This window comes from Talpa europaea (assembly GCF_964194135.1).
Source record: "Talpa europaea genome assembly, chromosome: 7".
Taxonomy (NCBI): Eukaryota; Metazoa; Chordata; class Mammalia; order Eulipotyphla; family Talpidae; genus Talpa; species Talpa europaea.
Genome location: NC_140074.1, coordinates 100105831 through 100129716, shown reverse-complemented (window position 1 = coordinate 100129716; position 23886 = coordinate 100105831). Strand labels below are relative to the sequence as shown.

The window sequence follows — 23886 nt, the reverse complement described above, 5'->3', positions numbered from 1 at the left end:
ATGAACCAGCCGTGCAACTCGTTGGAGCTGAGAGTGATGGACGAGGACATGCTCAAGCAGGCGGTGGTGGAGCAGGGCCCACAGGAAGAGGCCGGGCAGCTGGCCAAGCAGGAGGGCATCCTCTTCAAGGACGTCCTGTCCCTGCGGCTGGACTTCCAGAGTGTGTATCCTGGGGTGGGTCAAGGCAGCCTCATGAAGCCCATGGATCTGCCCATAGTCTGGCCTCTACAGGAGCTCACTGGCCACCCAGAACAACAAGGGTCATGAGACTCAGTCCCTCGGTAGCAAAAAGGTTAAAGTCATTGCAGAATGATGGGGGGGAAAGGGAGATGGGTTTGACATTGACTGCTTTCCCTTTACTTCCCCACCCCCATCTAAGATCAGTACTTCATTCATTCAATATCAAGTGCCTATTATATGTCAGGTGCTGTCATAGGCATTAGGGATTCAACTGTGAGCAAAAATGGCAAAAATCCCTGTCTTCATGGACATTCAAGCGAGGGAGACAAATAAAATGAAAAGGGGAAACAGAGTATATACTACAGGTAATATGTGCTATGGAAAAAATAAAGCAAGGAGAGGCGCAAAGGAGAGCTGAGGTCTGAATCTTATCAGGTGTCAGAGGCTTCATAACAAGTAGGTGAAAACTGAGCAAAGACTAAAGGAGGTAAGAGTGAGCCAAGTACAGATCTGGAGAAAGTGGTAGAGGCAGAGGGAACAGCCAGTGCAAGGCCCTGAGGCAGGGAGCTGTGTGGAGACAGGTCACAGAGCTCTTGGAGTTCAGCTGGCATCAGTGTGGGGGTCAAGCGAAAGTGTTTGACTTTTATAGTGAATGAGGTGGGAGCCCTGGGAGAGTCCAGAGCAGGGGAAGGGCAGGATGGGACTTACATTTCCATAGGATGCTACTGGCTATAGAAGAGGACACTGGGGACCAGTGGCTATCGCAGTGAGATGGCTGCTGCTGTGGTCCAGGGAGCAATGATGATGGTGGTGGCAGTAGCAGCAGATTCTGTGTCTGTATTAAAGGACTAAGTTGGCTTTGGGGACAGTCCTGTCTCACTAGTAACTCATTTAGCACAACAAATGCATCCTGCTTTTATTGTGTTGGAGTGGTTTTTCCACATAAACTGCTGATGCCGAGGAAAGCAGCACACAGGTGTGCAGTGAGTGCTCCCAGGAGGAGTGCTGGGCATTGCCCTCCCCACCTCAGGGAGACTCAGATATCAGTGCTCAGCCCACAGTCCCAGGGCACCCACACACTCCAGGGCAAGACAGCAAACTGTGGGCCTTTTGTGGGATTAGCCTTAGTCATCTGGATGTCCCTTGCACAAGTATTAAACTCTAACCCTACCCTAATGCAGGAACAAGCCAGAGCAACTTATTTGATCATTTCAGACATCCTCCATATAGACAACCTCTGGCAGTTTGAGAACTTGAGGAAGCTGCAGCTGGACAATAACTTCATTGAGAGGATAGAGGGCCTGGAGAAACTCACACAGCTGGTCTGGCTAGGTAAGTCTCCTTCCTGGGGCTGTTCACCCTCATGAGAGGGAGAGTCCTGCTATGGTTATTGCTTCCCGCAGGCAATATTCAGCTGCCAGCATGGTCCTGTACAGCAGACTCTCCTTAACAAATGATGCTGGGAAAAAATGTAAAAGAATGAAGTTGGATCACTCTCTAACTTCATGCACAAAAAGAAATTCAAAATGGATTAAAAACTTAGACATAAGACTTGCAATGGAGGCTTGACTCCCGCGTCAAGAGAAAAGCAAAAACAAACAATTGGGATCGCCTCAAATTAAAAGCTTTTTTCATAGCAAAAGAAAATGAAGTCAATTAAAAAGACATGCTACTAAATAAGAAAAATATTCACATATTATGTAACTGGTAAGGGGTTAATTTCCAAAATATACTAAAAATATGTTCCATTTAACAAGAACAAGAAAACAACCTAATTAACAAATGGGCAGCAGATCTGAACAAATAATTCTCCAAAGAGGATACCCAGAAGGCCAATAGATGTATGGGAAAATGCTCATCATCATTTTAAATAAGGGAGATGCAGGTTCAAGCCATGACAAGCTATCATCTCACACCCATGAGAATGGCACATATTAAAAAGACTGCCAACTACAATTGCTGGGGAGGATGCAGAGAAACAGGAACCCTATTATCCTGTTGGTGGAAATGTACCTGGAGCAGCCATGTTAGAAAGCGATCTGGATTTACCTTAAAACACTGAAAATGGAAATACCATATGACCCAGCAGTGCTACTCTTGGGCATCTATCTGAAGAACATGAAACCATCAACTCAAAAAATGATATGATATGCTCCGCAATGTTTATTACAGCATTATTTCTAATAGGTAGGGCATGGAAACAACCTCAGTGCCTACTGATAGAGGATTGGATCAAGCAGATGTGCTATAGCACAATGGAATATTATTCAGCCATAAGGAAAGAGGAAATGTTGCCATTTACAGCAAAATGGAGGGAGTTCAAAGGAATTATGTGAAATAATACAAGTCAGAAGACAAATATCGATTTTCATAGCAGACAGCAAAGGAAAATACTTATAAAAACTAGCAACCACTGATAAATGAAGCGATGCTTCTGAGTTAAGGATGGGGGAGAGAAAAAGAGTCAAAAGGATTTCAGAGGTGGTGGAGGGGGAAGAAAATGAAAAGAAAAAGAAGATAAAAGAAAATGCTCTTAAAACTCTTAAAATTTATAAAATAAGTTTCATGGATAGGAATGGGGCAGAGAAGTGTGGCAGGCAGGGGGAGCAGCATGTGTAAAGTTTAGGAACCTGAGCGATGACAGCCTTGACTGGGCTGTTCTACCCAAGAAAAAGTACTAAAGGCAGTGCCAAGGGCTTGTGAGCTTTCAAAGGCAGTCAAAAAGAAGGTCAGAGAGACAGAAGTCAGCCTTTATCCAGCCACCACACTAGTCACCCAGGCACCCAACCATTGCTGTACCCACCTCAGAGATACTCAGATCCTCAGTGCTCAGCCTACAGTTCCAGGGTACCCACACACTTCAGGGCAAGACAGCAAATTGTGGGCCCAGCCCAGGAGGGGCTGGGTCCTTGGGATGCAGGAGGTGGGGGTGGAGAGGAAAGGCTCTCAGATGGTTCAGCCCCCCCACCAGCATGCCAGGCCCTGTTGGTAGCCCACCAGTCAGCTACCCCAGGGCTGAGGGCATGCTGGAGCTGGCCAATACTGGTCATGCTCACTCCAGATCTGATTGTGCACATCTCCTCCCAGCTTTGCAGTCATGATGTCATGTTGATAGCTTGTAATGGGCTGCTGGAAGCCTTTACACCACAGAAATCAGCAAAGACTACTAATCTGGGCTTCCCATCTCCCATCCCATTGTTAAACGTTCATGGGCACATTGCTAGTTCTAGTGGAATAGGGCTGGGCCTTCAAAGAACAGACGCTGGTGGCATGGTGGGGAAGGAAGTAGGCAGTCTTGGCATTTGACAAACCCCACTTAAATCCCAGCTCTGCCAATGTGCCAAGCAGTTTTGCACAAGTTATTTCAGCCCTTCTAAAGGCAATTTCTTATTTGTTGTGTGGGCATACAACCACCACCTTTGGATGGTGGTCTCCTTTTCCATAAAATGTCGGAGATAATACCTGTGCAGTCAGCATTAAATAAGGTAATGCACTTAAAGAGCCAACATAGAGAAAGGGACAATAAATTATCATTTGTCCCAATTGTCAAAGGTGAGTATCCCCTGATACACCAAGGAGCCTAAATTAAGATGTTGATAAACTCACTTCCCAAGTCACCTTTTACATGTGATCACTTGTGGTGATTATGATCATATTAACAGGCTCATGAATATTTCCCAGGTTAGGCCCTCGTTGTTACAGGACAGATTTGCAGTCCCAACCCCAGTCAACCCCCAAAAGTACTTTTATTCTCAAAGATATGACTATGGACCAGAGAGGATCCTGACATCCCTGTTGTGGCTGGAGGAAGCCTGGGTCAGCAGTAACATAGCTGGAAGAATCCAACCTGTTCCTAAGCCAAGAAAGTAGTCCCCAGTAAACTCTGGCGCCACTGTGGCCAGCTGTGTGGCTATGAGGAAATCACTGAGCTTTTCTGAACTTCAACTTGATAAGCTGGTAGATACTAAGCTGAAGGGAGGTATTATAACTAAGACACCTATCGATGTGAGGGAAGGGGACACTCTACAATCATGTCTCCACCCCAAGATGCGCTGCTAGTAAGCGTTTCCACCCCAGAACAATGACACAACATGGACTTGAATTTCACCCGTGTGTCTCCAGTCTGGAAGATGAGTGACAGAACTGGAGAGTGTGGGGAAAGTTTGAGGCCATAAGAAACCCACACCAGGTTCTAGATGACCTTAAGCTGTCAGAGAGTCAGTGCCCACTGGCCCAACAACTTGGTGCTGGCTCACAGAACACTAAGTTACCCTGAAGGATTCTTTTCAAGATGGTTACCCTCCTCCCTTGTCACCAGACTTTCACAGCCCTCTTGCCTTCCAGACCTGTCCTTCAACAACATAGAGGTCATTGAGGGATTGGACACATTGGTCAACTTGGAGGACTTGAGTTTGTTCAACAACCGGATCTCCAAGATCGACTCTCTAGATGCCCTTGTCAAGCTGCAGATGCTGTCCCTGGGCAACAATGACATCGGAAACATGATGAACGTGAGGGCTGGTGTGGTGGGGTGGGGCAGGCAGGTTGCACTTCTAGATCATCCCCTTTTCCCTGAAAAGTCAGAAATCCAGATAGTCCCCAAGAGATCTGAAAATGTTTAAACACCATTCTTAACCCATCAAAAGCCCATCTGTGGGTGCCAAATTGCACCTCTGCCTTGGTAGGATCTCTTTCCTTCGCTGAGCCCCACACTCATGTAACATTTGCTGAGTCAAGGTCCTATTGGATATGGGACATTTATCCTGTGCTCAGTGGGCACAGAGACCCACAAGTAAGGTCCATTTGGGGGCCTTACACAGTCACACACCTACATAGTCACAGCTCAAGGTGATGAGAAGCCAGTATCCAGTACCTGCCATGGGGTGCCAGGGGTAGGTACCTATGGTTACTGGTCATTTAGGGAAAGGCAGGCTGCTCCCTGCATACCCCACAATGGTTTGCAGCAGCAAGCTAGGGCTGTGACCCCAGTAGCTAGGGATGTGGTAACATCCATAAGGTCCTGTGTCAAAGATGACATTACCAAACAGCCTGTGGCAGGATCATGGCTTTGACTTGTTTTTCCAGCCTGCTTGCCTGTCCCAGAAGTTCCCTTTCAAAATTTCTTTTCTGTTTAGGTCAGTCAGATAACCTGGATCCAATTCCTAGCTGCACACCCTGAGGCTTGAACTTTCTCTGCCTCAGTTTCCTTACCTGTAATATGGAGATAATTGCTCTACTACCTACCAGCAATCCTAAGAGGTAATGAGTGTAAGGTACCGTGTTCCATGTAGGGCTGCAGTACATTCTTAACAAAGGGAGGCACTGTCACATCTGAGATCCTTCCTCAGTGGGGAGAGGTGACTTTTGATTCAGACTCATTAAAGGATTATTAGAGTTTTGCCATCCATTTCCCAGGAGGCAGGAATTAAGTGAGCAAAAGCTTCAGGTGTGCTTGGGATGCTGCCTGGGGATGCATAGCACCGTGAAGGAGCCAAGGGCACTGGAAGAGGTCGGTGTGGTGCAGGGCAGCACCCAGTGTGGCTGGCCAAAGCAGAGAGGGGAGCTGTGAAGGCTGTTATGCTGTAGTGTGTCCAGGCCAGGTCTGCAGTTTGGAAGGAAACTGAGGGTGGTTGTGGGGATGGGTTAAGTGATCAGAAAGGGCTTTGCCTAAAGAACAGAGAAACTTATTCCAGGGGTGCTGAAAGCAGAGATAAGAACTTGGGTGGTGTGGTGGGGAAAGGACCTCAGTGTGGAAGCTGAAAAAACTGACATGTCAGTATGTCACTGGAATGGTTGCTGTGTGTGATGTGAATTTTGATCCCCAGGACCCTTGGAATGTCCAGAATGCCTCTAAGAAGTGAACACCTGAATGTCTGAAGCCTGAGCATTTATGCCCCAGTTCTGTCTCTCCACAGATAAGGGACACTCCAGGGAAATTAACTCCCTTCCACCTTGCTCCTGGGCTGAAGGGTGGGGAGCTTAGAGAGCCACGTTAGAGAATAGGGACACTCAGAGTCCATCTCACTGAGAGTCCATCGCAGTGGGCTGAGGCCAGAGGTAAGCTGAGCCCCTCTATGAACAATGAGGACATTTAGTGGCACGATTATTAGTGCTGCAAGGATATACAGGCTATTCAGGGCTTCAGGGACACAGGTCAGTTCTGCCTCATGGCTCTGCCATCCTCAGCATCTCCCTGGGCTGATGCTCCTCATGGCTGGAGTCAAGCAGTCAGGTCACAGGCTTCCTTGTCTACATGTAGTAGGACAGAGAGCTTGAGCGATCTCTCCCCCACAGTGAACCTCTAGTTTGATCAAGAGCTGCACCCCACTTTACGTCATTCTCAGAGCTTAGTGGATGGCCAGACTGACTTGTTTCATTGGCCTGGAGTGGGTCAAGCACTCAATCCTTAGTTGTTTTTAAAACTGTCCACCAGGGTCAGGTGAGACCCCAGGGGCTGTGTAATCTCCAAGATTGCCTTCCACACCAGACAGGACAGGAGACTCTAAACCCTACCAGTGCTTTACAGAGTTGAAGTCCCAATTGCTCAATAAACCTGACCTTTGTGGAGGTAGCACCAACAAATGCTGGCTAGAAGGTCTGCATGGAGGACCAAAGGTAAACTGAGTCAAGATCTGAGCTTTAGCCAGCTACAAATGGTCTGATGTTGGGGCAGTGACTTAGCATTCTGGGCCCATTTGCCCATCTGTAAAATGAGAATAACAATAGTTATGATGAGGGTTGAATCCATTAGAAGTTGGTGGCTAATTCAGGACCTGGCACATAGTAGGTACATGGAAAGTGATGGTTATTTAGGAACTTTCAGATTAAGAATAAAACCTTAACAGCTCCAAATCTTGCTGTTTGAAACATTTCTGAGCATTTAGAACTGTCCCTGCCTACGTAAATCCAATCTTTCTGGCCTACATGTGAAATAGCTCTCTTCTGACTTGATATCCCTTGGACATTTGGAGACTTTAATGAACCTGAGGCCCTGTCCCTACAAAAGTCCAAACTAGGTGTAGAGGTGGACACTGACTCAGTTCATGCCGCAGCCCTGCTGAAGATCCCTACACCCCCTACCCTGGCCTTGGGCATTCTCCCATCCCATCCCTTTGCACACTGGGCGTAAATTCACGTTATTCCCCTTTCCCACTGGGGAGCTGGGTGCCAGATGGCTCCTTGTACATAGGAGAAGCATGCAAAGCTGTCCCCAGAGGGAACTCAGAAGATGGCACATGGAGAGAAGCTGCCAGGGAGTGCTGAGGTATCGGAATCCAGATTGTATTATTCTCAGGCCTGGTTGCATCCCAGAGGCCCTGGGGTCCCTGGATCCTCTTTTCCTAATCAGATGTCAGTCCTCTCAATGACTTGACCCAGAAAACCCTGGCTCAATAACCAGCAAAGCCTGAGCATCTTTGATTTTAGCCCTTAACTCCACCATGAATCTGACATCTAATTATATTCTTTCCTGTTATTTATTTACTAGGTTTATTTTAGTATCTGTTTATCCCATTAAAAGCAAACAGATGTTTCAGCAGAAGAGCTGCTCTCACTCCTATCCTCAGTTCCCGCTTCCCCTCCTAGAGACCACAGCTACTTCTAAGTGACATATGTGTTTTTCCAGATCTCTTTTGAAATGTTTCAAGTGGTTGTCATGTCTGTCCAGCTACCCTCCAAGCACCTGCCTTCAATCGACCCTTCTCCTCCAGAGTCATCGGCTCCTCCTCTGCTGGACCGTGCCATCGCTTAGATGTGGCATGATCAATTTCTCCGGTGCCCCATGTGAAGGCTGAGGTTTTTTCCAACTTCAAGCCATTGCACATAGGCTGTAACGAATGTCCTTGAACAGGGTTTGCTTTGTCCCTGGATAAGCGCATCTGTAAGATAAATTCCTAAAGGTGGAACTGCTGGATCTGAGGGCATGAGCATTTTTTATTCTGATGGATCTTGCCAAATTGCCATCTGTAGGAGAGGAGCTATTTACAAACCCAGCAGCGATTTTGAAAAGGCCTGGTTCCTCTCACCTTCCAGAACACATGGCATGGTCAAACCTTTCTCTCATTAACAATCTAAAAGATCAGAAATGGAATCTTGTTACAAGAGCTCTTAAAAATTAAATCAGATCCTGTCTTCCTGCCCTACATACATTTAAAACTCCAGTGGCTTCCTTTGTCCTTAGAACAAATTCTTGACCAAAACTAGAAGGTCTTACATGAGTCAGCTGCTGATCTTGTCTCTAACTTACCAACCATGTCCTCCCCTCAGCCTCCTCTCTGACCATCCATAGTGACGTTGGCCTTGCTTAGTTCCCATCTTGCTTCTGGGCTGAAGGGTGGGGAGCTTAGAGAGCCATGTTAGAGAATAGGGACAGGACAGTCACTTCACTGAAGAGTCCAGCACAGTGGGCTGAGGCCAGAGGTAAGCTGAGCCCCTCTATGAACAATGAGGACGTTTAGTGGCGTGATTACTAGTGCTGTGAGGAGATATGGGCTATTCAGGGCTTCAGGGACACAGGTCAGTTCTGCCTCATGGCTCTGCCATCCTCAGCATCTCCCTGGGCTGATGCTCCTCGTGGCTGGAGGCAAGCAGTCAGGTCACAGGCTTCCTTGTCTGCATGTAGACACCATTTTCTTTCCTGTCCCAGGCCTTTGCTTGTGCCATATCTGTTTCTGGGATTGTGCTCTCCTTGCTCTTCCATGGCTTCTGAACCCCCTAAGAAGACTTCCCTATTATTTTCATTCATGACCCATCTTTATGTTCTTATAGCTATTACTCCAAATGGTAATGATTTTATTTACTTTTAAAAAACGTTCTTATCTGCAGCCCTGAGAATGTATCCTCTTCCTATGAGGGCAGGAGCCATGTAGACTTGGTTCCCACTGTATTCCCAGGCCTAGTGTGTGCCTGAGGCCTGGCTGACACTTAATGTTTGTTGAAAAAATAAACAAATAACTGAAAGAAAATTCCTTCAGAAAAGCTTTCTAGGTTTCTTTTGTCTCTTTTGCATAGTATAGGATTTAGGTATTCAGAAGATACTATCAGATGAAATATTAGCTCTCCAGTTCACTTGTTCCACATTTTACTAAAAAAATAGAATATAGGAAGAATAAATAGTGGTTAGAATGTTTCACTAGCTGTCACCCAGCTAATCCAAGGTTAACTACAAATTAGGTTCCATTTAATGTAAGAGATTTAGGGGCTTCTCTGGTGGCCTAGGGGTTAAGTCTCAGCGTTACCACCAAAATGGCCCCACTGCAATGGCCTGAGTTCTATCCTGGGCCAGGGAGCTAACTCACTTGGCGTAACAGACCTCTCCTGTCTCGCCCGCTGCTCCCTCAGCAGTCTATTTCAGTCAATCTGCCTGTTTTATTTCCCACTCTGTCTGTGGTGAATCCTCTCACCCCCACCCCCCACCCCTCTGGCCTACACCCTCGTTCTTCTACACAAAATAAATAAAATCTTTTTAAAAATCTTAAGAAAAATAAAAAAAATAATAATAAGTTAAGAGATTTAGACTTTTCACAGAACTTGACAATCGAAGAAGGCGTGCCTATCCTCAACCACCAATAATAATGACTAGCACCATTTACTGACTAGAGAGAGGCGCTATACTAAATACTTTTCATGACTCAATTCACTTGTTTTTTATAACACCTAATGACACCCATAACATCCTTGTACCTTGTTACAAATACGGAGATGGCGGCCCATAGATATCAGGTCACTTACCCAAGGCCCCACAGCTAGCATTTGAACTCAGGTCTACTCTGGTTCCTTGGAAAGTTTGTGACTGAATGAAGGAAGGCCTCAGTGCAGCTGTGAATCTGGCATCTCCCAGCCCTTCCTCATCTGCGGCTCCACCCAGTGCTGAGGGCACTAAGGCCAGACTGCAAGCTCCAGCAGAGTGCCAAGGAAGGAGGCTACCAGGGTTGTTTTCAGCTCTAGGCAACCAAGAAAACAGGTCTCTCTCCCCAGATCATCTACCTGAGGCGGTTCAAGAACCTGCGGACACTCAGACTCTCTGGGAACCCCATTGCTAACGAGGAGGAGTACAAGTTGTTCATCTGTGCCTACCTGCCTGACCTTGTCTACCTGGACTTCCAGCGCATCGATGAGCACACGGCAAGTGTCTCCCTCTGGTTTTCCAGCTATGTGAGACAGTCAGCAGGCCCCAGGTGTTGTGGGAAGTGGCACTGAGGTGTAGCTCTCTGTCCACCTGAGGAGGAGAGAAAGCACGACTCTCTCTCCACATTCCTGGTCACTGCCTCTCAGAACCGTTCCAGCAGAACCCTCAAGGTAAGTGTTCAGTGCTCCTTTCTTTGTAGGCACCTTTCACATGTTGCCTTCTGGTCACCTGCACTGTCTGGATTTCCAGATGGAGAAGTTGAGGAACACAGATGAGGATGGCGGACAGATAACCAGGGGCTCAGGACAAAGCCAGAATCCCTCCACTCTCTGACCCTGGCAGTGATAGTAACAGTTAACTGTAGCTGTGATATCTCCGTACCCATCACACACATGGCATCAGGTCACACTGTTTTCACCACAATCTGTGAGGCAAACCCTTCTCTCGTCCCCAGCTTGCAGCCACAATGAGATGTCCCTCCCAGGGTCTCACAGCCGGGGTGGGCGAGCTAGGAGTTGGCCCCTGGCAGTCCCTCAGCAGAGCCAGTGCTTTCAGCCTCTGTGCAGTGTTCACACTGATGAGAAGGCCCTTCCCTGACCTCTGGCTGGTCTGTCCTCTGCCACCTCTGTCCACTGGCTGGTCTGTCCACCACCTACCTCTGTCCACTACCCCTGCGATGAGTTGTTCCCCTTTCACTCTTTGTAGTTCTATCAGTTTATGGGTACTTTTCCCACTGGAAAAAAAAAGAACCCAACCCGGACCAATTTGTGGGACCTTTGGTGGCAGGACGGGGAAGCCGGTCCTCCCTTCAGTGCAAACCTGGGGGTCAGAAGGCAGTCACAGTAAATCACACAAAGTTAAGGGGCTATGTGTGGGGAGGGGTGAGACAGATAGGAGGGGCAAGGCAAGCAACAGGGTCCTACTGGGATGTGGGATTTGTCCTGTTGAAGATGGAGGCCTCTGGAGAATTCTGAGCAATTTTTGGCAAAACTCACGATGTGATCAGTCATTTAGGGATGTAGAAGAAAAGATAAAGGGCAGAGAAGGGAGGGGCCATGGTCCTGGTGGCAGGAGGAAGAGTTGGCCTGACTGAGGGTAGGGCTATGGGGATGGGGCGGCAAGGAGAAGCAGGATATGAGAGATTTTTACATTTTTAAATATATTTATTGAACTATAAATATGTAAGGAAGCAGAATAAAAGCATACACTTCAGTGAATAACAAGAGATCTTTAAAAGATTTCAACTCTGTGCAATATAAACTGTTTGTAGCCAATGCCCAAGATAAGGCATAAAACATGTATGACATCACATTCATGAGTGAAGCTGGGCTCGGCCTTAAGCAGCCCAAGACACTGGAAGGGAAGCCAAGGATCTGGAATTGTACAGACCCCAGAGGAGCCCCTGTCTTCCTTTCTGGAGCCACCGGAGGGCTGGAGCTTAGTTAGAGATGGAGAAAGAGGAGACCGACAGGGCTGTACTGGCCATGCAGGAACTTGTCATTATCCTACGCCCAAGAGGAAGCCATAAAGTTTGCTTTTAACAATGATTGCTCTGGTCACTTTCTGGGGAGGGGTGGACAGAATAGAGACCAGTTGAGGCAGGGGTCCTGAAGGGGAGATGGTGTGACAGATCACAAAGGTGTAAGGAGGCAGCTTGGATCTGAGTGAGGGGAGGGTCCAGGGTGCCTCCTGGGGCATTGGCTTGGGTGCTGGCTAGCTGGGGTTGGTGGGGCACTCACCTAGGCAGGACTTTGGGAGGACAGAGGTCTGTCTTGGACCTGGTGAACTAGAAGTGCTTTTGAGGTATGGGAGTAAGGCTGTTAGATGATCAGGTCTGGCACTCAGAGGTGGGGCTGGGCTGGAGGTAGAGACCAAGTGTTGTCTGAGGATGGAGGGGAATCAGTGGTGCTTGTACTTGCAGTCTTAGCACAGGTGAGATTGCTTTGGTGGGTCGAGGGAACTGACCTAGGGGCTCTGCATTCCCTGGTGGGGTGAGGGAGCTGAGCAGAGCAGTGGAGGGGAGCAAGAAGGTGGCAGGGCATAGGGCCAAGGGCAGAGACTTGTGAACAGGACTGTTGCCACCTCTCTCCCATTGGGCATCCCTAAAAGAGGGTCAGACACCTGCCATGCAGCTGTGAGGAGTGAGTGAGTCTGGATGTGCCCCCACCCATAGTGCTGCCCCACAGATCCTCAGCCCTGATGCCTTCTGCTATCCACTTGGTATGCCCTTTGCCCCAATCACCCCCCACCCCCAAGGTTTTCCTGAATACTTGAAAAGGGCCATGAGGAAATAAGCCATTCTCACACATACAGCCTTCATAAGGGACCCATTCAACAACCTCACCCACACTTGACTGGGAGACAGAGGCCAGTGTGACTGGGAGGGACCCCCTGGTGACTGTGCCACTTCCTGTTCTTCCATTAGAAAGAGCTGGCAGAGACCAAGTACCAGTACAGCATTGATGAGCTGAAGCACCGGGAGGACATGATACAGACCCGGCAGGAGGAAGAGCAGGCCCTGCAGGATTTGCTGGCTGAACACAAGGTAGCAGCCAGGGGGAAACTCTGCTCTCCACCTCTCCCTACCCCAGCTCTAGGACTGCTCACAGGACATCAGTCCAATTCAATGAAAGTCAGCAGGACCCAGGCCCCCAACTTGTCTTTTGATTGAAAACCAATGCTGTGCAGCCACTTCTGGCTCTGATGAAGGATGTAAATCATCTGCAGGGCCTGTCCCCTTGCTCTGCCACCATCTGCCCCCAAAACCAGTGGGTACCCACCTTGTCTCATCATATACACCTCCCACCCCCAGTCCATGGGGTTGGGGAGGTTGTGCTGAAGTAATCAGAACCTGTCCCTTTATTAAAACCCTAGGTTTTCCCCATGGCAGCCTGGAAGGTTCAAGTCCCTTACTCAGTATAGCCCTGGATTCAAGATGGGGCCCCTGTTGTCCTTCTTCCCACAATTCTCACCTGCCTCCAGCATGACTGAGACATATATAACTTTCAGTTTTGTGCCTCTGGACCTCCACATGTGCCATTGCCTAGCATATCCTTGCCTGGCATACACTGGCCCTGACTTCCTCAGAGGACTGAAACTCAAGTCCCCTCCTCCAGAAAGTCTCCCCACACTCCTGTGCTAGCCCTGGCCCGCTACCGTGAACAAATCAGAGCTCCCCTAGCCTGGCTGTTTGATTGCAGGCCGCATTCGTGGAACACATGAACGGCTCCTTCCTGTTTGACAGCATGTACACAGAAGACGTGGAGGGCAGCAAGCTGGCCTACCTGCCCGGCGTCAGTGATCTCCTGGAGACATATCCTTCCACTTTCATAGCTGCCTTCTCTGGCAGAGCCTGGGCCTGGGGCAAGTCTCCTTCTGCTCTGGGCCTCGGTTTTCCCATCTCTCTTGTGAGGCCTACAAGGTAAAACCCCCATTTCAGAGCAATGGACCAGAAAAGGCAGCACAGAGCCAGGTTGACTGCGGCTGCTTGGGGAAATGCTGTCAAGACCTCAGAGGACACAGCGAGTGTCAATCCTCTTTAGCAATATTTCCTTGTTCCCACTGTGCACTCTTTGTACAGTATTGGTAATTTTCTCAACCACACCAATAGATGGGTGCTATTGTTAATCCCATTTTGTATTTGGGGAAGTTAAAATTAGAGAGGTTGACTTGTCCAAGGTCACAGTTAAAAACTGTAGGGCTAAGAGCCAGCATCCTTTCCCCTAGCCAGTCAGAGCCCAGAGGATGTGATCAGCATTTGTCATCATGGCCGTGCTGTGTGGACCTGTAAGTGTGCTAAAACTGTCAGTGGAGGGGCTCAGGATACACTGAGAGAGCTGAGATGAGGCAGCAAGTCAGAGGGGGTCCATGGAGCTGGGTAGAAAGAAACTCACTTGTAAACACCCAACCTTCTGAAAAAATTGGGGAGGGACTAGATGTTGTGGGCTAGAGGCGGTACAGAGGTGAAAAACACGGGTCAGAGAGATGAGGCTTCCAGCCTGGCCCTGCCACCCACCAACTAGTTTTCAGGATTTGAATCTTGGCTTGTTTGCATCCTGCCTGACCTCAAGGACCCGTCCCACGGGCTCCATGGGGCAGGATCTGTCATGCCCTCAGGCTGCAGAGGAGGAAACGGAGGCCCAGAAAGATGACGTGGCTTGCAAGGAACAGCAGCAGCAGAGCCAGGGCTGGAACTTGATCTCTTTGCTTCAGGCCTGTGAATCCCCTTTTCTGCAGGCTGTCAACATCCTGTGGCAGCTGAGCGCAAAAGTAGGCCCCCTATAAAGGTGCCTTCTAGATAACGTACCAAAGGCAAAAACAAACATGGTTAGCCAGGACTGACTTCTCTTGGGTTCCCAGCCCCTTCCTGGCCCTTTCACTACCCCCAAAAATCACTTCTAGGACCCTTTCTTAGCATGATCCTCCTCCAGAGTCTCTTCCTGTGGCCCCTGTCTCCTCCCCCACGCAGGGCCTATTTCTGAATTCCTCTGGTGGAGTTACCCCAACCACCACATTATTCTCCAAATCTCAACCTCTAGCTCTGCGTGGGTTACCACCAACCTTGTCCAGCAGCCTGCCCTCGAGACAGCCATAACCTTCCTTAACTGCCACTCACCTTCAAGGACAAATTCGTCATCATCTGCATAGACATTTTTGAATATGGACTGAGCCAGCAGGAGAAGAGGAAACTGGAGCTTGAAACCTTCAATGAGGGTATCTATGAGGCCATCCAGGAAAACCAGGAGCAAGGCAAACAAATGATTGCCAAGTTTGAGGAGAAGCACTTGCTGGTAGGCCCTGCCACTCCCTGCCTCCTGCTCCAGATCCCCACCTTCTCTCCCCTCCATGGCCCTGGCCCCACCAGAGGGAAGGGATTGCATCCCCTCTACCTCTATGACCCCTGAGGCTCATGGTCATTGCCCCTTTGCCGGAGATCGCACAGCTAGGTGACAGAGCTGAGGTTCAGCCTTCAACTGGCAGCACCAACCACAGCTCCTCCATCATACCATGGCTGAGCTGAGCCTGTGCATAGTGCCTCTGAGTCTCCTTTACCTAAAATGTCCCTGCACTTCAAGGCTGCATCATCATTATGGTTAATGATGGTGTTACCATTACAACTACTATTAAAGTGAAGACTACAACTCCTTTCTTTTGCTTATTTGTTAATCTAGCAGACTTTCTGAGCCTCCACTCTGTGTCTGCCCTGGGAAACCAGAACCACACTGGACATGGTTCCTGCCCTTAAGGAGTCCCATCCGGTAAAGGACATAGACTCAGACCTTTCCCACAGGAGTCATCGTCCTATACTGGAAGGAAGTCCAGGAAGCTTGGGGGTAGCCAGGGGCACCTTAACTCAGCCTGAGGCCTAATTAACGGGCGTGATCCCAGGGAGGTGGAAGAAGGGCATTCCACCTGAGAGCAACAAAGGCCCTGTGTGTTGGGGGACCTGGCCTACCTTAGCCAGGCTCCTCGGTCCAGCCCAAGCAGGGACCACGTGTACTTGGTGGGAGTTGCCTCTTTGAGTTAGCATTATTTTTTTTTTTTAATTTGAGTTAGCATTACTTTTAAAGAATATATTCTAAGTCACAAATTATTGTGAGACTCTAAAGAAAGCTAAGGACCTTCTTTCTCCTCAAAAAACCGTTCACACAAACCAAGTACAGATACACTTGACTGCAGCTTCCGGGGTTTCAGGGAGCTCGTACAGTCACTCCAGGATAAGGACTCTTAGTCTAAAGTGAAGCAAACATAAGGTAAAGTAAAGTAAACGGAAGGTCAGCTATAATGGGGTTGAAGATGGGCTTTCCTGCTCCTCATCCCCAACAGACCTCACATTCTGTGTAACAACCCTGGAGACCCTCCTCACTAGGTTAGAGGAGGGGCGTTACCATGTTCAACGGAAGTTCAAACCTGTCAGCAGAGGAATGCATTTGGCTCACAGATGTGTTTTGTTAGGCCCATAGAGGATTTGAAATGTTTTAAACATCCGTTGACATTAAAAATGGAAAGATCTCACAGACAGATTGTGGTTGCCAGCTTCTCTGGAGGCAGTTGTCATCAGGGCCTGAGTAGCACTTGTCCCCTCTAAACAGGCCACATCTCTAGTCCTCCAGTTCCTGTCTGGTGTGCCCCTCACTGACATTTCTTATCTGGTCCCTGTTGCCACTGGATTTGGGACACCAGCTGGCTCCTCCTGAAGCTGGGCCAGGGCCACTCCCCTCAGCAACGAGTTCCCCTGGAGAAACAGGACATGGGCAGTCAGCATTGCACTCCTGCTGGCTCCAAGTCTGACTCCAGGCCTGACTCCTTAACTTGCTATTCCTCAGGCTTGGGGTATAAGTCTCAGAGTAGGCTGGCTTCTCCTGCTTCTGAGACACTGGTCTGCATGGCTGCTGTAACGGCGATGCCCTCAAAGGTCACCACAGATGAACTGACTGACCTGTGTACTGCTTGTCCGGAGCCTAGAACAGTGTTGCTCATTCAGCCCACACACAGAACTTGGCGGCACTCGACAGTTTGGGGTGTGCCTGGCCCTGGGATTTTCCAGAACTCCCCAGGGACCCTGATGCTCAGGGAGCTCTCTTTCTTGGGAGTTCACAGACTGCACAGGCCTGAGGCTCCCAGTTCCTACTCACAGGATTATTTCCTGTCCTGTAACTGCAATCATGTCACCGAGCTCCATTAGACCAGGGCTCACACAGCGACCCCTCCTGGTTCCCAGGGGCACAGCCTGAGGTCCATGGATTGGCAGAATGCTCACACTAACCACCCCCTGGCGACCCTCTCCTGGCCTGCATGTCCTCATTATGAAATGGAGAGAACCACTTTGCAGAACTGTAGTGGGGACCAGTGAGATTGAGTTGTCAGGGCAAAATACATGAAGGGCAGTGTGTGTAGTCGCAGTCACTCGTGGCTAGGTAACGCAAGTAGAAGCACAGACTCAGGATGAAAAATGTCTGCAGGCAGTACAGTCAGTTGGCCTCCATCTTGTGTACATGCATGTGTGTGTGTGTTTGTGTACATGATGAAAATATAGCCTGCACTGTTCTGCACTTTGCTATTTTGTCTACGCAGCTTGGAGTGCCTTCCAAAACTTGAATTGCTTCATTGATTTCTTAGCTGTAAATTGTCTCATTGCATGAATGAGCCATAATTTATTAAACCAATCCCTATTGGTGAACTATTAGGTTTTTCCAATTCTTTGCTCTTTCAAGTAGTGTTGCAATGAATAACCTGGTGCAAGATTGATCTGTAAGGTGAAGTCCTACAAGTGGAACTGTGTGTCACTACTTTAAGTCATTGTCCAGCTGCAATTTGCCACGGACACTGTATCTCCTGCAGGCCTGCATTCTCTCTTGTCAGGCCACCATTATCCAGCATTCTCTGCTTTGCCAACTGGTACACCTGGTTCAGTGTTTATTTTCTTATAAGTGGTGGTAAGCATCACACATTTTATAAACAATTGTATTTCTTATTCTGGGAACTATTTTTTCTTATAATTTGCCCTTACCCATTTTTCTGGGTTTTTTGTTTTTTTGGTTTTTTTTTGTCTCTTGTTCTCTCTCTTTCTTTAAAAAAAAAAAATCATCAGGGAGCTCTCTTTCTTGGGAGTTCACAGACTGCACAGGCCTGAGGCTCCCAGTTCCTACTCACAGGATTATTTCCTGTCCTGTAACTGCACTGTCCGGAGCCTAGAACAGTGTTGCTCATTCAGCCCTATAGATTGAGAAATTAGATTGAGATATTAGATTGAGAAATTAGTCCTGTGTCAGTGAAATGAGCTGCAAATATTTTTCCCAGTTTGTTGCTTATCTTGTCATTTTGTCTATGGTGCTCTGGGCATTGGGAATTAATTTTTTTATGTATTGATAGTAGAATTTATCAGTCTTTCCTTCTGTTTATACTTAAAAAGGATTTCTCCTCTCTGAGCTTGTGTATTTAAAATCCCCCATTTGTCCTTCTAGTATTTTTATGGCCTATATTTTCACATTTAAATCTTTGCTCCATTGGGAATTTGTTTTTATATAGGGCTTGACAAGGCAGAGATCAAGCCTGATTTTTCTCTGAATGGAATATCCAAGATTCTATGTATCATTCATCCCACTGAATCGTACCATTATTCTGTCCTTCATAACTAATACCAAATATTAACAGAAACAAATTGACATCACATCTGTTGGCGACTGAATCCTCAGGCCCTTTTGTTTAAGTGAATGACTGGTAATCAGTGCCAAACTTGGACCCCAAGGTACTCCCCAGGCTTCCCCGTCCACTAGGGCTAGCATCTGTTTACCACTGGCTCCCACTGAACCATAGAGTTTTGTGTGGGTTCAACTAGTTTCCCCAAAGATTGGAACTGTCTTCTATCTTAGTGTCTCTCCCTGTCTATGCCTGCTATAGGCCTTTTATGGGTGCCTTTTTAGTTGAGCCCCCACAGTAAGCCAAGCACCTCATATACACTGTTTAATCCCCAGACTTTGTGAAGCATAGATTCTGTCCTCCTTACAGTGAGGAAACTAAAACATAAAGAATGAAAGTGGTGCACTCGAGATCATACTACGGGTAAGTGACCCAGACAGTATTCAAATTCAGGTTCACCTGACTCTGCTGTTATTGCTCCTTCCACCTGTCCTGGCACACCTCTAATAAAAACCTGCACTGATGTATATTGAGCACTTGGTAGTGCTCTACCTGCTGTAAGAGCCTAGAGGCATGGAGAGGGCAAGTAGTTCATTAAGCTCACAGAGCTGGCAAGTGGTGGAGCTGACACCTGAACTTGGGCAGGTCCACCCGAGAATGCAAGCTCTTACCCACAAACCCAAATTGCCACCTGTCACTAACTAATCACACATAGCTGTGGATTTCTAAGTCACAGGCTTTTGTTTCCAGAGTTTAAATGCCATTCGCCATGAGTCTGATCTGACCAGCATTGAGACAAAGATCACAGAATCCTCTGAGGCCATCAACGAATTGTTCGACACGCTCATGACACTGGAGATGCAGTTGGTAGAACAGCTGGAGGTGAGGCCGGGTCCCTGGGCACAGACGTGATGCAACTGTGCCCAGTCAGACTCATTTGCAAGAACCTGGTGATGCAGCTGCAAAACCACATGTGAGCAGGTGTCTTTTCTTCTAGAAATGTCCAGTGCAACTCAGAGTGTCAAACTAACGCTGTCTTTCTCATCAGTTCTATGTTTGCTTTTAATTCATTTTGATCATTTCAGTTGCAAGTAATTCTATGCAAAATGAGGTGAGCTCATTCTTCTAGAATGTTCTCTCCCCCTACCTCTCCTCCAAGATCCCAGAGACACTTTAGGGAGGTTTTTTATTAGACCCAAGGAGCTGTCTGGGTGCTGGCAAAACAAAATAGACCCCCAGTCAGGGACAAAACAAAGGCTCCTCCACACAGCTCTGCATGCTCAGCAATGCAGCCTGTGGTTGCAGCATCAGGGGCATGCAGGAGCCTGCAATTCACCGCTAAGTAGTGGACGTGAAGAGCTCTGCTATCTAAAATCCCTTAGCAGCCAGAATGACTTGTGTGTTCACGAGGCAGCCAAGGCCAGGAGTCTGAAGTGCTGTGATGAATTGAACCTCATTGGATGCTGCTGTGGCTGGGCCAAGAGATAGCGCCTAATCAATTCCGCACATGTCAAGTGACACCTCAGACATGGAATAGATTTCCCCATCACATCACATAGCAGCTGCTTGCTCCCCGCTGGGGAATACTCAAGCACTGCAAAAGCAGCCCACGGAGCACCAGGGGAGGTTAGGCAGTGGCTCCTAACCTTTTCGAGCAGGGAGATCCCCTTTCCAAGATCCAAAAACTCTCCAAGATCCAAAAACGAACCCATGCAGGGTCATATTTGTATTACCAATAGCCAGAAAGCTGTAAATGCAGTTGTGCTTTTCAGTGACCCTGTTTTTATTCATGACAAGTGTTTACACACTTCTGAAAAATGTATAATTAGCTTAGCCCATCAACAGTTCTCAGGCTTATGTAAGTTCCCCCATCAGCTCAGCCTTCCCTGTGGGCTATGTAGGTCTACAGTAGATCTGGTGCTGACAGACCCTGGGGGCTCTCAGAGTAGTGGCCCATGCCACTGCATCTTCAGTTGTTCCCTCAGTCACATGAAGTCCCCTGGGTGCCTTGCTAAGCTTGGGACTCAGCAATGCAGGAGTGCCCTCAGGGAGGAGGTGGAGGCTGTGCAGACAGCCTTGCTGATGGTGACAGGTCTGAGGCAACAGCCAGCATTACTGAGGGCTCCCTCTCTGCCAGGCACCTTGCAAAGAATTCATGTGAAGTAACTCATTTAAGCTTCAGTGCAACTCCATGAGACAGGTATTGCACCGGAAACCCAATTCATAGATGAGGAAGTGGAGGCCCAGAGAGGTTCAATGACATTCACAGAGCTCCATACAGTGGTGGAGCTGCCACACTGACCGAGGAGTCTGGCTTTTAGTGACTACCTGCGCTGTCTCTCTGGAGGTGATGGACAGATGTCCCTGAGAAGCCCAAATGAAGGGGGTTAGTTCTGTGGGTATATGGAGACCAGGACAGCATTCTTGGCAGAGGGACAAGCACATGCAAAGGCCTGAAGAAAGCACTGCTTTAAGCATTCAGGAGGTGGTGAGTGACTTGAAATATCTGGAGAGTAACAGAGCTGTGAGAAAGAGGAGGAGGAGGGAAGCAGATCCCAAACATCCTCCCGGGGAGAGTGTTGTGGTTGGTTTCACCCAGAAGATCTGTGACAAGAGGAAGCACCAGGTGAGTGCTAAGGAGTGCCTCCTGCTCTGACACTAGGCTAGTCGGCTTCCTATCTAAATATATGTGTTAACTGTGGTTTTTTTTTTTTATCATTTATAGGAAACGATAAACATGTTTGAAAGGAATATCATTGACTTAATGGGAACCTTCATCGAAAATGTTCAAAGCCTATATCCTTTCCTTGATGACCCTCCATGGGAACGGGCTCCTGAGCCTTGGGTTTATTCTGGTCTAGACCAGCGCTCTGCCTGCCTCCAGGAGAGCTACATGGAGGAGCCGCCATCTTTAAAATGGCAGGTAAAACTTCACAAACAGCAGGATGCAAATAAGTGGGGCTTCCAGGTGACGGCCTCCCACTGCCACTAGCAGCCTAAACATGTCGGCAGAGACAGTAAAAAGTCAGCACTTTATAATCCTACTTTGCTTTCTACCAGAAGTACCTACACCCCATTTGATTTACAAAAAGGTCTGTACCTCCACCAAGATGATATTAAATTTATTAGAGGATTCTGCTTAGTGGGACTCTCTACCTTTGAAATTGGAGGAATATAAAACTGCCAGTTTTTCACCAAGGAAAAAGCTCCATCAAAGGACTGAGTCTTGGCAACCACTTGGAATGTTTGAAAAATGTTCCCTGGGGTCTGAGGGAGTTTCCCGACCTCAGAACAATGGCAGCCTTGTTAGAGTAAAGGTTTGGCTGTTCACTGGGGTCGCTGTGTAGGTCCCATTATTTGCAGAAGTCCCTCCTTGTTCTTGAATGTGTGGTACTCAGGGAACTACCACACCCCAGAGTCCCTGCCTGTCCCCCTGTGTTGCATATCCACACACCTGGGGTGGGGGGAAATCTTCATGTTGAAGACACTGACATATTATTTTTAATGGGCTTGTCAGGTTAAATGTCAGGGTTGGGAGCTGACATTTGGGCATGACTAATGCTTCTGCCGACTGAATTCATGTGGGGGGCAAACTATTGCACTGCACCCCAGAAGCAACCTCCTGGTCCTGCCCTTTTGGGCCCATAGTCCCACAGAGATACAGAATTATGGAGACAGTGAGTGGCCAAAAGTACAGGGTGCTTGCTGGTGGGCCTCAGAAAGCTTCCTGAGGGAGGGCCCACTAAATGAGGACCTGAGGGTGGGCCAGAGAGGCAGGTGGAAAGGTAGGAAAGACATTCCAGGCAAGGAGACAACTGAGGGTGGGCCAAAGAGGTCTGGTTCCAAGAGGAAGCCTCTGGATCACATTAGGGAGTGGGAAGCTCCCAGAGAGTTATAAGCCCAGGCAGGAGGAGGTCCCTTTATTTGAAGCTTTAAGAGTTTATTCTGGCAGCTGTTGGGAGACAGGGCTAGACGGCGGGGGGGGGGGGGGGGGACCAGATTGTAGTTTCCTGCCCAATCAGAAGGTGGTGGCATGCAGAGAAGTGGATTATGGAGGTCCACTGAGGGAGGAACATGATGGAGGAACACTGAGGGAGCCCAGCACCAAGCGTCAGTGATGACCAACTGTGAAGGTGGGGGCTGCAGTCAGGACAGCCCTGGGGTTTGGTGTGTGTGGGCAGATGGTCACGTGGTGGTGATGCACCAGCACCTCACAGTTTGCCCTGCTCCCCTAAAAGTCTGCTAGTGTCTGGTGGGGAGTGTCCAGGACCTCTGAGTGCTTGCACAGGCCCCAGGCATGGGTCATGGTGTGGGGGCCCTGCTCTGCCCTTTTGCTTAACTCGTGGCTGCACAATGGCTCAGTGCCGGGACCTGGAGAACCACCATCACGAGAGGCTCCTGGAGATCTCCATCAACACCCTCGAGAAGATACTCAAGGGCGACCTTGACCAGGACCTGCCAGACGACTTGCGAGCAGTGAGTGTGATGGGCAGGGCAGTGAGAGGAGCTGGGGCATCACAAGCAAGCATTGTGTGTGGGGTGGACACCAGAGCCAGCCCAGCGCTGAGACTCCAATAGCCTGAAAACCTCTTGGTGCCTCAGTTTACTCATCTTCGAAAGGGAATAATAGCCGTCTTGGCAGAGTGGTTGACAGATGAACTATGCTGAAATAAAGCATCAGTGGGGCACTCAGTAGGATCCAAGAGGATTTCATGATAATTATGTGGTTTCCACTTATCCACAGGTTGATTTCCAAAAGCTCGTTTCTGTGGGCTCTGGCGCTTTCTAAGAGAGGCAGTTATAAGTAGAAGTCAAGGTCGGAGACCTCCCTGAAGGTCTTCTTCACCCTTAATGCAGCACCTTCCACCAGTGATGAATCCTTATGGGTCAGCAGAGGTGGTCCAGGCTCTGTACACTGGGTCTGCACACTGAGAGGCTCTCCAGGGTTGCCTTGGGGTGGCAGTGTGTTATGTCTCAGGAAAGGGGTACGGGGGACAATGGAAGGGCCCAGCCCCAGGTACTCTCTGGTCAGGAGCCTGTTTTCATTCCTTCCTCATTCATTCTACTCCCGATTTCTCAGCTTCGTGCCATCTGCAGGTCACCACTAAATCAAGCCACTGTGTCCTCTGCTGGACAACTGGTCTCTTTCTGGCTCTCCTATACTTGGTTCTCCATGCAGCACCAGAGATGCCTTTGAAAACCCAAACCACAGCACTTTGAGCTCTTGCACAACAACCTCTAATGGCTTCCCATGACTCAGCATGAGCTCTTCTCGTCCTCCCCACCTGCCAACCTCAGCAGCCTCCTGTGGCCCTAGCCTCTGGGGACTCCCCAATCTCGCAGGCTTGCTCCTTTCTGTTGATGTTCTGCCTGGCAGACACCCTCCTCCCTCAGATCTCGTGTGTCTGGCTTGTCCTTATCATTTAGGTCTCAGCTCAAAT

General features: G+C 48.6%; 1 protein-coding gene across 1 annotated transcript in view; it reads left to right on the top strand.

Annotated features, from left to right (window-relative positions):
- The window catches only part of DRC3 (dynein regulatory complex subunit 3), a gene marked incomplete at both ends in the record, with an annotated part of 29817 nt that continues 5931 nt past the window's right edge, over positions 1–23886 (top strand). Inside the window, 10 exons of the mRNA XM_084237221.1 lie at positions 1–160; positions 1396–1512; positions 4525–4691; positions 10156–10302; positions 12732–12851; positions 13507–13626; positions 14929–15096; positions 19196–19327; positions 21171–21241; positions 22798–22921. Coding sequence (XP_084093347.1) covers positions 1–160; positions 1396–1512; positions 4525–4691; positions 10156–10302; positions 12732–12851; positions 13507–13626; positions 14929–15096; positions 19196–19327; positions 21171–21241; positions 22798–22921 — 1326 coding nt within the window. The remainder of the gene's footprint in view (positions 161–1395; positions 1513–4524; positions 4692–10155; positions 10303–12731; positions 12852–13506; positions 13627–14928; positions 15097–19195; positions 19328–21170; positions 21242–22797; positions 22922–23886) is intronic.